The sequence below is a fragment of the Pongo abelii genome, chromosome 6, assembly GCF_028885655.2.
Source record: "Pongo abelii isolate AG06213 chromosome 6, NHGRI_mPonAbe1-v2.0_pri, whole genome shotgun sequence".
NCBI lineage: Eukaryota > Metazoa > Chordata > Mammalia > Primates > Hominidae > Pongo > Pongo abelii.
In genome coordinates, this window is record NC_071991.2 from 77957368 (window position 1) to 77971382 (window position 14015).

Genomic DNA, 14015 nt, shown 5'->3' on the forward strand with positions numbered 1-14015 from the left:
CCACTGATCCTTCTACCTGACTCCACTGCCATAATTCTCTGACTTCATTGTCTACAGCTCTCCCTCATGGAGATGGTTCCACCCGCACTGTCTCCTTGCTCTTTCTGGAACATGTCAGGCATCATCTTTGCTTTGGCTGTTTCTCTGCCTGGAATGCTTTTCTTCTGGGTTTCTACCTGGCTCATTCCCTCTCATCAGTGATGTCATCTCTGGACATCTTAACCAAAATCATCGCTGCCTCCTCTCTTCCCTGATTAATTTTTCTCCTTCACACTTATTATTCAACATACTAGTTATTTTATCTACCTGTTTTGTTTACCATCTTGTTTCCTCTACTAAAATCTAAGCTCGATGGAGGACAGAGATTTTGAGCTGTTTTGGTCACTGTTGTTTTCCTAGTGTTTGGAACACTTTCTGGCTTATAATGGGCACTCAACAAACATCTGTATAAAGACACAGAAAGAATGAATTATGTTCTTCTTGCTGGTAACTTTAATTTTGTTTTCTCAATTTCATGGAAGAAGAAAATAGGGCTCTTTAATTTTGCTGCATTCACTTGAGATCATTTCTTCATTTTCAAAATGCATTTTAAATAAGATTTGGAGGGAAAGGGTATTTAGAAAATGTAAAAATATTTTTCTTCAATTTATCTCTCATTCTATTTTCATTATATCCTATGAATTTTCTACTTTTAAATATTTCTGTTGCAATCTTAGCAGGAAATGTTTGTGTCATAACAACTATTCAGGAATTTTTGTCTGTGAGAAAAATGATTGATAAATATAAGCCTATACAAATGCTCACCAACTTAGACTGAATAGCAAAAATGTCATTTACTATTTTGCAGAATTTGAATTATAAACTGTTTAAAAGGAATAAAATAAAGTTTTATAATTTTCCATGTTGAACTTTTTTTATAGTATAAAGATAGATTTTAACATAGCCCAATTCCAGGTTAGCAAAGTATGAAATAATAAGATTTTATTTTATTTTTTATTTCCTGGCTTATTTTCTGTGCAGGGGGATATGGGACCTGTGGGACCCCAAGGACCAATGGGTATCCCTGGAATCGGGAGTCAAGGGGAACAGGTAATTAATGCATTCTTCCTTTCCCTTCAGTGCAGAACATTCCAGCCTAATCCTGGTCTTCATTGAAGGCCAGTCCTGCAAACATCTATGAGTATATTTGACAGTTAATTGCAATGGAGTATAAGTCCAGAAGTGAATATAGGGCAGGATAAGATGGTTTCATGAGAAGATTTTATTTTTTAGAACTTCCAAAGGCTTAAAAAATAAGTAGTGTGTTTCTTGATGCTGTGACTTTTAACATTAAAACCTAATTAACAAGGTAAATGTTTTGGTGCAATATTTTTAGTTCCCCTTGGGAACAATAGTTTACATACCTGCTGGTTTGTGTATTTTTTTCTCCTTGAAGCTTTGTGAAAATTAAATCCCACTCTCTCCCAATGGAATAGAGTAATATCCCCCTACCAACCACTCTAAGTAGCCACATACCAATTTTTTAAAAAAGTATTATAGTTAAAACTTGGACCAGGATCAGAGGTAACCACTTAGTTTAAGGGGCAAACTTCTGGAATAGAAGCAAACCACAGATATAATTTAAAAATGACACCTGGCCCCTCTTGGTGAGAAGAAAAGAAAGATCTGTAAGAATGTCTACATTCGTGATTAGAACCATTTCCAAAATCTTCTGATAACTTTTGGAAAATCTGGGTATTGTGATAAATCTAAATAATGTGAAGATAGTATTACAGTACTCTCTACTGTTGTTTACCATGTAGTTTTTTGTTTACCATATACTTTGTTGTTTGCCATATACTTACACAGTCTTATTAATCAAAGCGACCCACAAATCCAGTTTTATGCTAAATATCTCCTGGTTAGAAAGTGGCAGGGCAGGTTTGATTAAGATTTATGAGTAAGGTTTGGATTATTCTCTTGCTTAAAGAATGAATAGTGCTTTCTGTATCTAGGGTAGTGGGAGAAGGGAAAAATTTAAAAAATGAGATAATTCCAAATGTCATTGTTGAGATTCACTTTGGGTTTATTTCTAATTGTCTGCTAATTTATTATTATTATTACTTTTCTTGTTAGTCCAAACAACAGCAAAGTTGGATATGACTCCTTTTTCCATTCCCTTGCCATTGGCAGAGGTCCTAGTCTAACATATTAGGAATCTTAAGGTACAGAAGAAGCCAAGATAAATGTATAAATAAATATTTAGATAATAATTAAGAGCTGGACGTTTGGGCTACTCAAATATCATGATTTGATGATACCAGCCGACATTCTGAAGACTTGTAGTTTATTTGTTGGTTTTAGGAGGGGCTTACTGATCCCAAAAGTGGTCGGACAATGCTGTCACATCTTGGTTCTTGTGGTGCTCCTGGTGCCGAGTGATCACTATGGGGCTAAATATGAGGTTCGAAGACAAGTCTGTTCAGATGGCCTGTGAATTCTGGACCTCCTACCTACAGTTTCCTGTCGCCTTTAATGCTGTTCCTTGGTGGAGGTTGTTGTTCTTCAGCTTGGGAAAAAAAACAAAACAAAACTCTCGGACTTCTTTCATTTTCTCACCCGCTTTTCTTCTTTTCGAAAAGAAAAAAAAATTTCGAGGTAGATGTGTCCTTATAGAGCTGATCTCTATTGAAAATGAAATCTCTATTTGTAAAATGATCTGAGCAAGAAAAGAATGTATTTACCTTTTAAGACAAATGATATAAATTCTACTTAAATTTAACCTCTGTTTATGCAGTTATTCAGTGTTCTTATCTTTAATTTGATGTGTTTATCCATTGAATTCTTGTTATATTAGATCTTCCTATTTCTCTTATAAAAATGAATGTTTTCCCTCATGGGTTTATGAGGGAACTTCTGTTTCCAGCAACATGTTTACAATATCTCTTAAATGGCCCACAGATTTTTGTTAAATATTTGGAGGCTTGATCAACTCAGATCTTTTACAAAATAGAGTGAAATATAAACAACCACATATACGCATGTACACATATGTGCATATCCCTTTTTATACCCATGTATAAAAACCTCATTTATATTGTGAAGGAGGGAGTCAAGTGTTTGAACCTTCTTCAGTTTGGTATCTACTGACTATTGCTTCTTAGAGCCTAGGTCAAACCTTCAATTTACCATCCTGATACATATATATTGGGACAACATGATACAGTTTGTTCAGTAGATACAGTTTGGTATCTACTAACTATTGCTTCTTAGAGCCTAGGTCAAACCTTCAATTTACCATCCTGATACATATATATTGGGATATAGGTTTGCCTGCATGTGACAGAGATATTAAATGGGTTAACTGGATGTGATTTTATTTTCCTTACTTAAAACTCCAAGCTGATATAGTGCCTCTATTAATCAGTCTTGATAGTCTGCCATACTGAGGGTGCTTTCCTCATCTGCATGATCCTGGATGGTCACCCTCTCTTAATTCCAGCTACTGAAGAAGAGGAAAAGGGAAGGAGAAGGCATACCTCTTCTTTTAGCACGAACCAGGAATTACACACATCACTTCATTCACATCCCATTGGCTAGAATCTAGCCCACATGGCCACGCCTGGCTTCAACAGGGACTGAGAAACGTGGTCTTTATTCTAGGCAGACATATGGGCCAGCTAGAATTTCTCTTAATATGGAAATAGGGAAGAATGCAAATTGTGGTTTAACTAGCAGCCCCTGGCACCCCACTCCACAAATGCTTATTGAGTATAAGTAACTTATTATGGGGTATTAACTAAAGTTTCACTTTAGAGGATTTGAAACCACTTAATTTCACTAACACTATTTTATAAAATTTTATTTTAAAGGGAATCCAAGGTCCTCTTGGTCCACCTGGTCCACAAGGGCCCCCAGGACAAGGCTTACCTGGTTCCAAGGTAACTTTGTAAATGAGAGTGGAGTTTAATATATCTATAGTATAATTGCTGTTTTCTGATCAGTGCCAGTGCAAGGGAAGACAGCAGATAGAATGAACTTAAAAATCAGAGATCTATACTTAATGCAAAATGTTACTGATATTCCTGACAATTTAGAAAATGTAATATGTATTTTTTATGCTTTAAGAAAGTTTTATTTACACAATTTTCATTTGTCGTTTTCTTTGTTACTTTTACTTATGAGATCCTATTCTAGCAACTCAAGCAGTGATATTAATAGAGGCAACCAGTGGTTATGTGTCTCTCTAGGTTGGCTAATTTTCATTCTCACCACCACTCTGACAGTAGATGCAACTACTAAAACCTTAGCTAAAGAGATGGGGTCAGAAATGACCTAACAAATAAAAATGTTTTATGTACTTGGGAATCAAACTGTCTCATAGATTGGAACTATTATTTTTTCCTTGAGGAGGAGCATGGCACTTATTTAACTAGTTATCCTTAATATTGCTTCTAAGAATCATGAATCATTGTTAAATAAATGAAATACTTCTCTGAGACTATTCACCTTAGAACACACTCCTTAGAGCTGTCCGTGTGAGAAGCCGCTCAATGGACCACTCTGACTATTCTTGAGAGTTTTGATTTTGGGCTTGTCCTTGAAGGCTTAAGTTGTGTTCTCTGCTTATGACATTGCTCTTGATCAGCAGTTACCTTGGCTTTTCCTGTGCCAATTTTAGTTGTTCTAGAATGCAACTGCCCATCTTTTCCAGATACCCTCCACAAGGGGCTCCTTAAAATCAATTTTGAATATGCTATAAGGCCTATATTTTAAGTCAGACCATATATACATCAAACATTATGTACATTTTTCATTTACATATATTCCAAATCTGGTGCAAATCCGTCCCCCTGAAGGGATTTCAGGCAATATATATGAATTGAGCACATGAAACTGTTTTACTTTGTTGATATAAGACAAGTTTTAGGAGATCAACAGCAGGAATATATTATTTTCACTTTGCTGCTGTATTAAACTCTTTTCTTACTAGGGAGAAATAGGCCAAATGGGACCTACAGGCCCTCGAGGACCAGTGGGAATTGGAGTACAAGGTCCAAAGGTGAGTTGACTGCTGCTCAGAAGTGTTATGATACTTTATGTAATATTATATAAGGTTTCCTTTATATCCAATTGCAGTACGGACCCTGCATGTGTTATCTAACTCTATATAACGGGCTCCTTTTACTTTTTAAGTGTGGCTACTACTACTGCGAAAGCTATAATTACACGTATGGCTTGCTTTATATTCCTCTTGGACAGTGCTGCTCTACAATATATACTCCACTGGGGTGGCACTTTGTTTATCTTGGTTTATTATAGAATCCCCAGCTTTCGGGACATGATAGATTCTCAATAAATACTGCCGAATAAATGAACAAATACTTAGTTTACCCTTCACAGTTTCTGTAACTCATCCTGAAGTTATATAGGATCTAGAGAGCCATGTTGAGCACTCAACTTCCCCATTGTTCTGTTGTTATTGTCATATTCTTACAAGCATTTGAGTATTAGAAGAATATATAAGATGTAGGTCTAAGAAGAATATACATGTTACATATATAAACATATGATTACAAAGGATAAAAAAGTATTAATATAGTAATAATAGCTGCCATTTTTACATGGTTTCCATGTGCTACACAGTATACTAAGTGCCAAGTTTAACATATATGTTTGTACATATGTGTAATATATGCCTCTGTGTATGTATGTATACAAACATATTATGTTATATATATATCAATTGCAGAGAGGCAATATACGATATAGTAAGGCTCAGCCATTAGACTACCCAAGTTCAAATCTCAGTTTCACCACTTATGACATGTGCAATCTTAAACTTACTTTAAAAAATGAAGTATTTCAGCCGGGCGTAGTGGCTCACACCTGTAATCCCAGCACTTTGGGAGGCCAAGGCAGGTGGATCACGAGGTCAAGAGATTGAGACCATCCTGGCCAACATGGTGAAACCCCGTCTCTACTAAAAATACAAAAATTAGCTGGGCATATTTGTGCGTGCTTGTAGTCCCAGCTACTCGGGAGGCTGAGGCAGGAGAATCACTTGAACTCGGGAGGCGGAGGTTGCAGTGAGCTGAGATCGCGCCACTGCACTCCAGCCTGGCCACAAAGTGAGACTCCATCTTAAAAAAAAAAAAATGAAGTATTTCAAATATACTCACCATACAGAGAATAATACAAAGAGCACCTATGTATTCCATGGCCCAGCTTTATCAAATGTTAACGTTTTACCACACTGACTCTAGACTTTTTAAAAGAAACATTGTAGATGTGGCTGAAGGTCCCTGCTGGCACTCCCCAATCCCCCTGCCCTCCCTTCTCTCCTCACACATAATCATTATCATGAATTTGGTGTTTATCATTCTTTTGAAGTTTTTATAATTTCCCACACATTTTTATCCATAAACCATATATCACTTTTTTTGTGTCCTTAAACTTTACATGATATATCATTCTGCAATATATTTATAGTCAGCCTTATGTTTTATTTGTGTTTTTGTATGCCTCTAATTCATTGATATTAATCGCATTATAGTATTCCAGTGTATGAAAATATCTCATTTTATATTTATTCATCTTCATGGTGGTGGATATTTAAATTGCTTGTCATTCTTTTTGCTTTTGCCAACAATGCTGCCACAAACATTCTGTTTCCTTTTGTACACGTTGGAGGACAAGTTTCTTGACTTGTAGAAGATAGACAGCTAGAGGTAGAATGGGAAGATCATAGAGCAGGCGAGTCTTCAATTTTGATACTGCAAAAATCTTGTCCAAAATGCTTGTGCCAGTTTACCTTCCTGCTAGCAATAGGTGATGATGTTCCTTTCTCTAAATCTGTGCAAATATGAAGTGTGTACAAATACATCTTATTGTGTTATACAAACTGCAAATATCTTCTCCTAGGCTGTGACTTATTTTTTTCACTTAGAGTACTTCTTGGTATACAGAAGTTTTAAATTGTGATATATTTCTATCCCTTTATGATTTGTGATTTTTGAATATTATTTTAAAATATTTCTTGACCTGAGATTCATAAAGATATTCTTATGCATTTTTTTCTGAAAATTTTAGTGTTTTGTTTTTAAAATTTAGGTATTTAACCCACATGGAATTTATTTTTGTGTATGGGTTAATATAGGGATCTATTTTTTATTACTATAAATAAGCAAGTACCTCAGAATCAGTTATTGAATAGTCCATCTTTACCACACTGATTTGCAGTACCACCTCTTTCATATAATATCAAGCTTCCATATTTTGAGTATCAGCACCTGAGCTGTCTAGTCTACTCCATTTGTCTATTTATATTTCTCAGTGCTATTACCTCCTTGTCTTGATTATAATAGGTTTATAATATGTTTTGTCATCTAAAAGGAAAAATACTCTCATCTTCTTTCTTGGTTATTATTGACTCTAAGATACATGTTTTAGGGTTGGCTTGTCAAATTTAACAGGATACCCCATTTGGTTTGCACTAAATCTACAAATTATATAGCAAGTCTTTCATACCACAGAGAAAAGCTGTAATTTTTCAAGAAAATATTTGTAATTTTCTCCATAAAGGTCTTGTACTTTTTTAGTTAAATTTATTTCCAGATACCTTGAAGAAATTTTTGTAATTGTGAATTTTTTTTCTATATCTTTTAACTAACTAGTATAGGTCTATAGGAGAAGTTTTTTTGTTTTGTTTTGTTTTGTTTTTTGGCATGTTGATTTTGTATCCAGCCACCCTGTGAAATCTGTTTGTGAAATCTCTTGCTTTTTCAGTCCCTATGTACACAATCATATTGTCTGAAAATAAAGTTTTACCTATTATTTTTAGCTCTTCTTTTATTATTATTTTTTTTTTATCATTTTGTACTGCTAGGATCACTTGTACAATGTTTAAAAGAAATGACTTCAAAAGAAGTGCTTCTAAAATTTCACTCTTAAGTGTGATGTTTGCTGAAAGTTTTTGATAGATACCCTTTATTAGGTTAAGGAAGCTCCCTTCTTTTTTGGTTGTACCAAATGTTACTTATTAAATATAAATGATTACTGGATTTTATCAAATTATGCATCTACTAAGATAATTGAGTTGTTTTCCACTTTTAACTTGTTAATACGATACATTACATTTACAGAGTTTTCAGATGTCAAACCATCCTTGCATTCTTGAGATAAACTCAATTCATTATGTGTACTTTTTAATGATGATCATTCAACTGACTAATCTTTTATTCAGGATTTTTGCTTTTATTTTAATAACTATGTATTATCTGATTGGCATATAATAAATGCACATGTTTAAAGTATACAATTTGGTGCTTTGAGATATGTATATACCCTTGGAATCATCACTGCAATCAAGATGATAAATATTTCTGTAACCCTCAGAAGTTACCATCTGTCCTTCTATCCCTCTGTAACTACTTCTATGTTCACTAATATGCTTCCCACAGATCTGCTTTCCAATTATCCGCTCACCATTGATCTGTTTTTTGTCATCATAGACTAGTTTGCATTTTCTAGATTTTTATGGAATTATATACTATATGATACTTTCTGGCTTTTTTTAATGCAGCAAAATCATTCTAAGATCCATGTTGTAGCATATATATGAACAGTTCATTCCTTTATATTGCTGAATAGTATTGTATTATATGGATATACCACAATTTGTTTATCCATTCACTTGTGTATAAATTTTGTTTTTTTCCAGATTTGGAATATTATAAATAAAAATTTTTAATAAATTTTATAAATTTGTATAAATTTTATTATAAATAAAATGTTATAAATGAACGTTTATATATGTGTTTGTATGGACATTTGTTTTTATTTTTCTTGGGTAAACACCTAGAAGTGAAATGGCTAGGTCAGAAGGTAGGTATTCATTTAGCATTCCAAGAAATTGCCAAATCAACTTCCAAAAAAAAAAATCTTTGCTTATTATGTTTTCTGGTTATAGAATTATAGTGTGCAGTTGCTTTTTCTTCCTTTTAGTACTTTTAAGATGCTGTTCTATTGTCTTCTCACTTACATTGTTTCTGATGAGAAATCTGTTGTTATCCTTATATTTGTTTCTCTACACGACATGTCTTTTTTTCTCTGGCTGCTTTTGAGATTTTCTGTACATCACTGGTTTTGAGTGGTGTGATTATAATGTGCCTTAGATATGTTTCTTGTGCTTGAAGTTCATTGATATTCTTGGTTCACTGATATTCTTAGATCTATGAGTTATAGTTTTCATCACATTTGGAAAACATTTGGCCAGTATTTCATGAAATAGCAATTCCTCACCTCAGGAACTCCAGTTTTACTTATATTTGGATTTTATTTTTGTTTTGAGACAGAGTCTCACTTTCACCAAGGCTGAAGTGCAGTGGCATGCTCTTGACTCACTGCAGCCTTGCCTCCTGGGTTCAAGAGATCCCAGTGCCTCAGCTTCCCACGTAGCTGGGATTACAGGCGGCACCACCACTCCTGGCTAATTTTTGTATTTTTTAGTAGAGATGGGCTTTAGTAATGTTGGCCAGGTTATTTGGATGTTTCAGGTTATTTCACAGTTCACTGGTGCTCTGCTCATTCTTTTTCAGTCTCTTTTCTCTCTGTGTTTAATTTAGGATAGCTTTTATTGCTATATGTTTTAGTTCACTAATCTTTTCTTCCATGACAGTAATCAGCTTTTAATTCTGTCCAGTGTTTTTTATCTCATACATCATAATTTTCAAATCTAAAATTTTAATTTGTATCCTTCATATATCTTTCATTTGTCTATTTAACATGCTTTAAATTTCCTCTGGTTTCTTGACTGTATGGAACATAGTCATAATAACTGTTTTAATGTTCTTACCTCCTAATTCTACTACTGGTGTTATTTCTGGGTAAGTTTCAATGGATTGATTTTTCTCAACACAAAGTGCTATATTTTTCAGCCTTTTTGAATGCCTATTTTTTATTTTTAAATTAAATATTATTATTAATATTAATATTTTAAAAGGTGGGGTCTTGCTATGTTGCCCGGGCTTGCTTTGAATTCTTGGGCTCAAGCTGTCTTCCTGCTTTAGCCTCCTGAGTAGTTGGGATTACAGGCATGTACCACCATGCCCAGCTGAATACTTTTTTATTGAATGCCCAACATTGTGAATTTTACCTTTTTTTGTGTTGGATATTTTTGTATTCCTCTATTTTGAGCTTTGTTCTTGGATGTTTTTTAGTTACTTGAAAACAGATTGACCCATTTTGGTCTTGCTTTTAAGTTTTATTAGGTAAGACTACAGCAACATTTAGTCTAGGGTTAATTTTTCCCCACTGTTGAGGTAAGACCCTTTTTAGAACTCCAATTTATGCCCTCAGAATTGTGAGGTTTTATTTCTTGCCAGTAGAAATAGGCACTATTCCTGGTTCAATGTCAGTTCTCTCTAATCCTTTAAGTTGGTTGGTTTCCTGGCCTTGGGTAGTTTCTTCATACACATGTACTGAGCAGTATTCAACTGAATACTCAAGATGGATGCTCAGCAGATACTTACAGTTTTCTCTGTGTAACTCTTTCTGGTAATCTACTCTGTGAACTTTTGATACCTTGGTTCACCCAGATATATATTTGTCTCGTTAGAGACATGCCTGAACTTTCCCTGGTTTCTCAATCCCTGCATTATGACCTGGAAACTTTGTACAGGCACTGTAGGAAATTAAAGCATTTGATTGGAAGCTTAAATTGTGCTATGTCTCGTAGAGGGAATGGTCTATAATTTTGTTTTCTTGTCTTGACATTGTATAATTTTTTTTGAAAAGGCTTTATAAGCCTCATAAAATAAATTAGGTAGACTTCCCTCTTTTCTATTTTTTTTTAGAACTGTTTGTATAAGATAGGGAATAACTGTTCTTCAAAAGTTTAGAAGTTTGGTAAGTCTTGACTGTAAAACCAACTAAGCTTGTGATCTTGGAGGGAGAGAAAGTAGAGACTTTTAATCACTGACTCAATTTATTTAATATTATTGGTTTATCTAGCTTGTTCATTTCTTTTACAGCATTTATATAATTCATATTTTTCTCAAAGATTATTATTGTTTTCCAATACATTTGAAAAAATTATCACCAATTTTCTATGACTTAAAAATTTTTTACTATGTATAGTTATATCTTTCATTTTTGATATTGTTTATTGATATCTTTAAAAAAACCTAATCATTCCTATTAGAAATTTATTTACTTTTATTAGTTTTTAAAAAAGCATTACCAGCCAGGCACAGTGGCTCACACCTGTAATCCCGCCACTTTAGGAGGCTAAGGCAGGCGGATAACCTGAGGTCAGGAGTTCAAGAACAGCCTGACCAACATGGAGAAAACCTGTCTCTACTAAAAATACAAAATTAGCCAGGTGTGGTGGCACATGCCTGTAATCCCAGCTATTCAGGAGGCTGAGGCAGGAGAATCACTTGAACCTGGGAGGCGGAGGTAGCGGTGAGCTGAGATCATACCATTGAACTCAAGCCTGGGCAACAAGAACGAAACTCCATCTCAAAAAAAAAAAAAAAAAAAAAAGAAGGCATTAAGTTTTATGAATCTTCTTACTTTTTGTTTTCAAGTTTATTATTTTCTTCTCTCATCTTTATCATTCCATCTACTTAGTGTTAGATTTACTGTGTTTTTTTCCACTGGCTTGTTTAGGTTAGTTGAAGTTGCTTTCAATTATTTTCCATTTTGTTGCTATTAATAAATGCCATAAAGATGCTTTAAACTGATTGAAAGTAGCATATTTCTTTTCCTGAACATTTTAAAGGATTTATTACTAATCGTAAATTAACTCGAAAGCAAGTGGAATTACTGAATATTAGCGCTGGAAGTGTTGTTAGGGCAGAAATTTGTTATTTCACTTTTATATTAGTTTTCTAGAGCTGATGTAAGAAAGTACTAGGAACTGAGTGGCTTAATACAACAGAAATTTATTGTCTCACAGTTCTAGAGGCTAGAAGTCCAAAATCAGTCTGCAGGGTTATGCTTTCTCTAAAACCTGTAAGGGAGATTGCTTCCTGGTCTCGTCTTAGCTTCTCAGGGTGTCTGTCAACCCCTGGCATGCCTTGCCTAGCAGATGCTCACTCCAGTCTTTGCCTCTCTTGTCACACAGTGCTCTCCCTGTGTGTCTGTTTTCAAGAGGTATTTTCCTCTTCTGATAGTACCCGTTGTATTAGTCCATTTTCTCATTGCTTTAAATAACTACCTGAGACTGGGTAATTTATAAAGAAAATAGGTTTAATTGACTTACAGTTCTGCAGGCTGCACAGGAAGCATGATGCTGGCATCTGCTTGGCTTTTGGGGAGGCCTCAGGAAACTTACAATCCTGGCAAAAGGAGAAGGGGAAGCAGGCACATCTTCACATGGAGGAACAGGAGAGTGAGAGAGAGTGAAGTGGGGCATGCTACACACACATTTTTAAACAACCAGATATCATGAGAACTCTACAATGGGAACAGCAAGGGGGAGGTCCACTCCCATAACTCAATCACCTCCTACCAGGCCCCTCCTCCAACACTGGGAATTACAATTCAAATAAGATTTGGGTGGGGACACAGAGCCAAATTATATCACCTTTTATACTGAATTAGGGCCCCCTGTAATGTCTTCATTTTAACTTGATTAAATCTGCAAAGACCATGTTTCCAATTAAGGTTACATTCACAGGTACAAAGAGTTAGGATGTCAACATATGTTTTTGGAGTCACAATTCAGCCCATAAAAATAGAATAAAAAACTAAGGCCTAGGGATGTTAAGTAGCTTCCCAAGATCAAATAGTTTAGTATTAATTGCTAATCAGATTTCTCGGAGGCTTTTCTCAGACACTGTAAGATACATCCAATTGCAAGTACCTCAGAATGGAGGTATGAACTTTTGGGAAATAAAATATTTGTTCATCCACCAGGGAGAGCCAGGCTCAATAGGGCTGCCAGGACAACCAGGAGTACCAGGAGAAGATGGAGCTGCAGGGAAGAAGGTAACACCAAGTTTTTCGTATTTCTGGAGTAGGAACTATTGAACCAAACTGATATCTTGGTCCTACAGGAGCTCGAATTGAACCATTCAGGACAAACTTAGTCTCTTTAAGAAAAAATATCTCACAATCCCAAATGTCCCTTTTCACTTATCCCTGAGAGAAGGAGTGGCCTATTCCAAGGCTGAGATAGTGTCTCACATCCTCTGCCTTCTGTCTGGTGTTTTGGTTATGGCCTAGTTTCTTCAGGATTTCTAGAAAGCACATTAATTTAAACTTAAGAGAAAGCCACTCCCTGTGCCCCCCCAAGAGGCGAGTCTGTAAATGCATTCAGGAAATGAGGCCATTGTAAAGATTTCCTGAAGTATTTTGAGTTGACATTTGAAATACTCATTTTTCAATAAAAGTAGCAAAAAAACAGCAGATGGAAAGGCTGAAGGTCTTCCCTGTTTTTTAAAAAATCTACCAAATGCGAATGAAAAGCCAAACGAAAATGAGCTTATTGCTTTGGAAATTGGCTGAGAAATTACTTTTTCATGATATTCCAGCTGCTCTGAGTTAAACTGGAGTTTGATGTTACTTTATTTCAAGTTTATAAACTTCCAAATTGATTTTGAGACTAGAGTGAAGGTATGGTGTGAATCCACTGATGATAAAAGGAGACAAGGGGGAATGATACACACTGTCTGTCTACTGGAGGGTCAGCTAAGACATCAGTGTCATTTTCTCTAGGGAGAAGCAGGGCTTCTGGGACCAAGAGGCCTGGAAGGACCACCTGGAAAAGGACAGCCTGGCCCCAAGGTATGGAAATGACAGTGTTGGAGGAAGCAGCCTGTGTTCTGGTCCTCATACTTAGGGGCCAACTTAGAAGAAATTTGATTGTTATTCTTACTATGTCAATGTGTTTATGTCTGGCTAAAAGTATGAATATTATCTTGCAAGATTTTGGAAGACAGCAAGCATATATGATTCACTTTTATTTTCCTGACATCTATTGTAAGACCCAGCATGGAGAAGAGTTTCACACACGTTTTCTCAATAAA

At 35.2% G+C, this 14015-nt stretch overlaps 1 protein-coding gene across 1 annotated transcript in view; it reads left to right on the top strand.

Moving 5' to 3' along the window:
* COL28A1 (collagen type XXVIII alpha 1 chain) overlaps positions 1-14015 on the top strand; it is a 162238-nt gene that overhangs the window by 73271 nt on the left and 74952 nt on the right. Inside the window, exons 16-20 of the mRNA XM_002818208.5 lie at positions 1021-1089; positions 3852-3920; positions 4973-5041; positions 12904-12975; positions 13705-13773. Of these exons, the coding sequence (XP_002818254.3) occupies positions 1021-1089; positions 3852-3920; positions 4973-5041; positions 12904-12975; positions 13705-13773 (348 nt within the window). The remainder of the gene's footprint in view (positions 1-1020; positions 1090-3851; positions 3921-4972; positions 5042-12903; positions 12976-13704; positions 13774-14015) is intronic.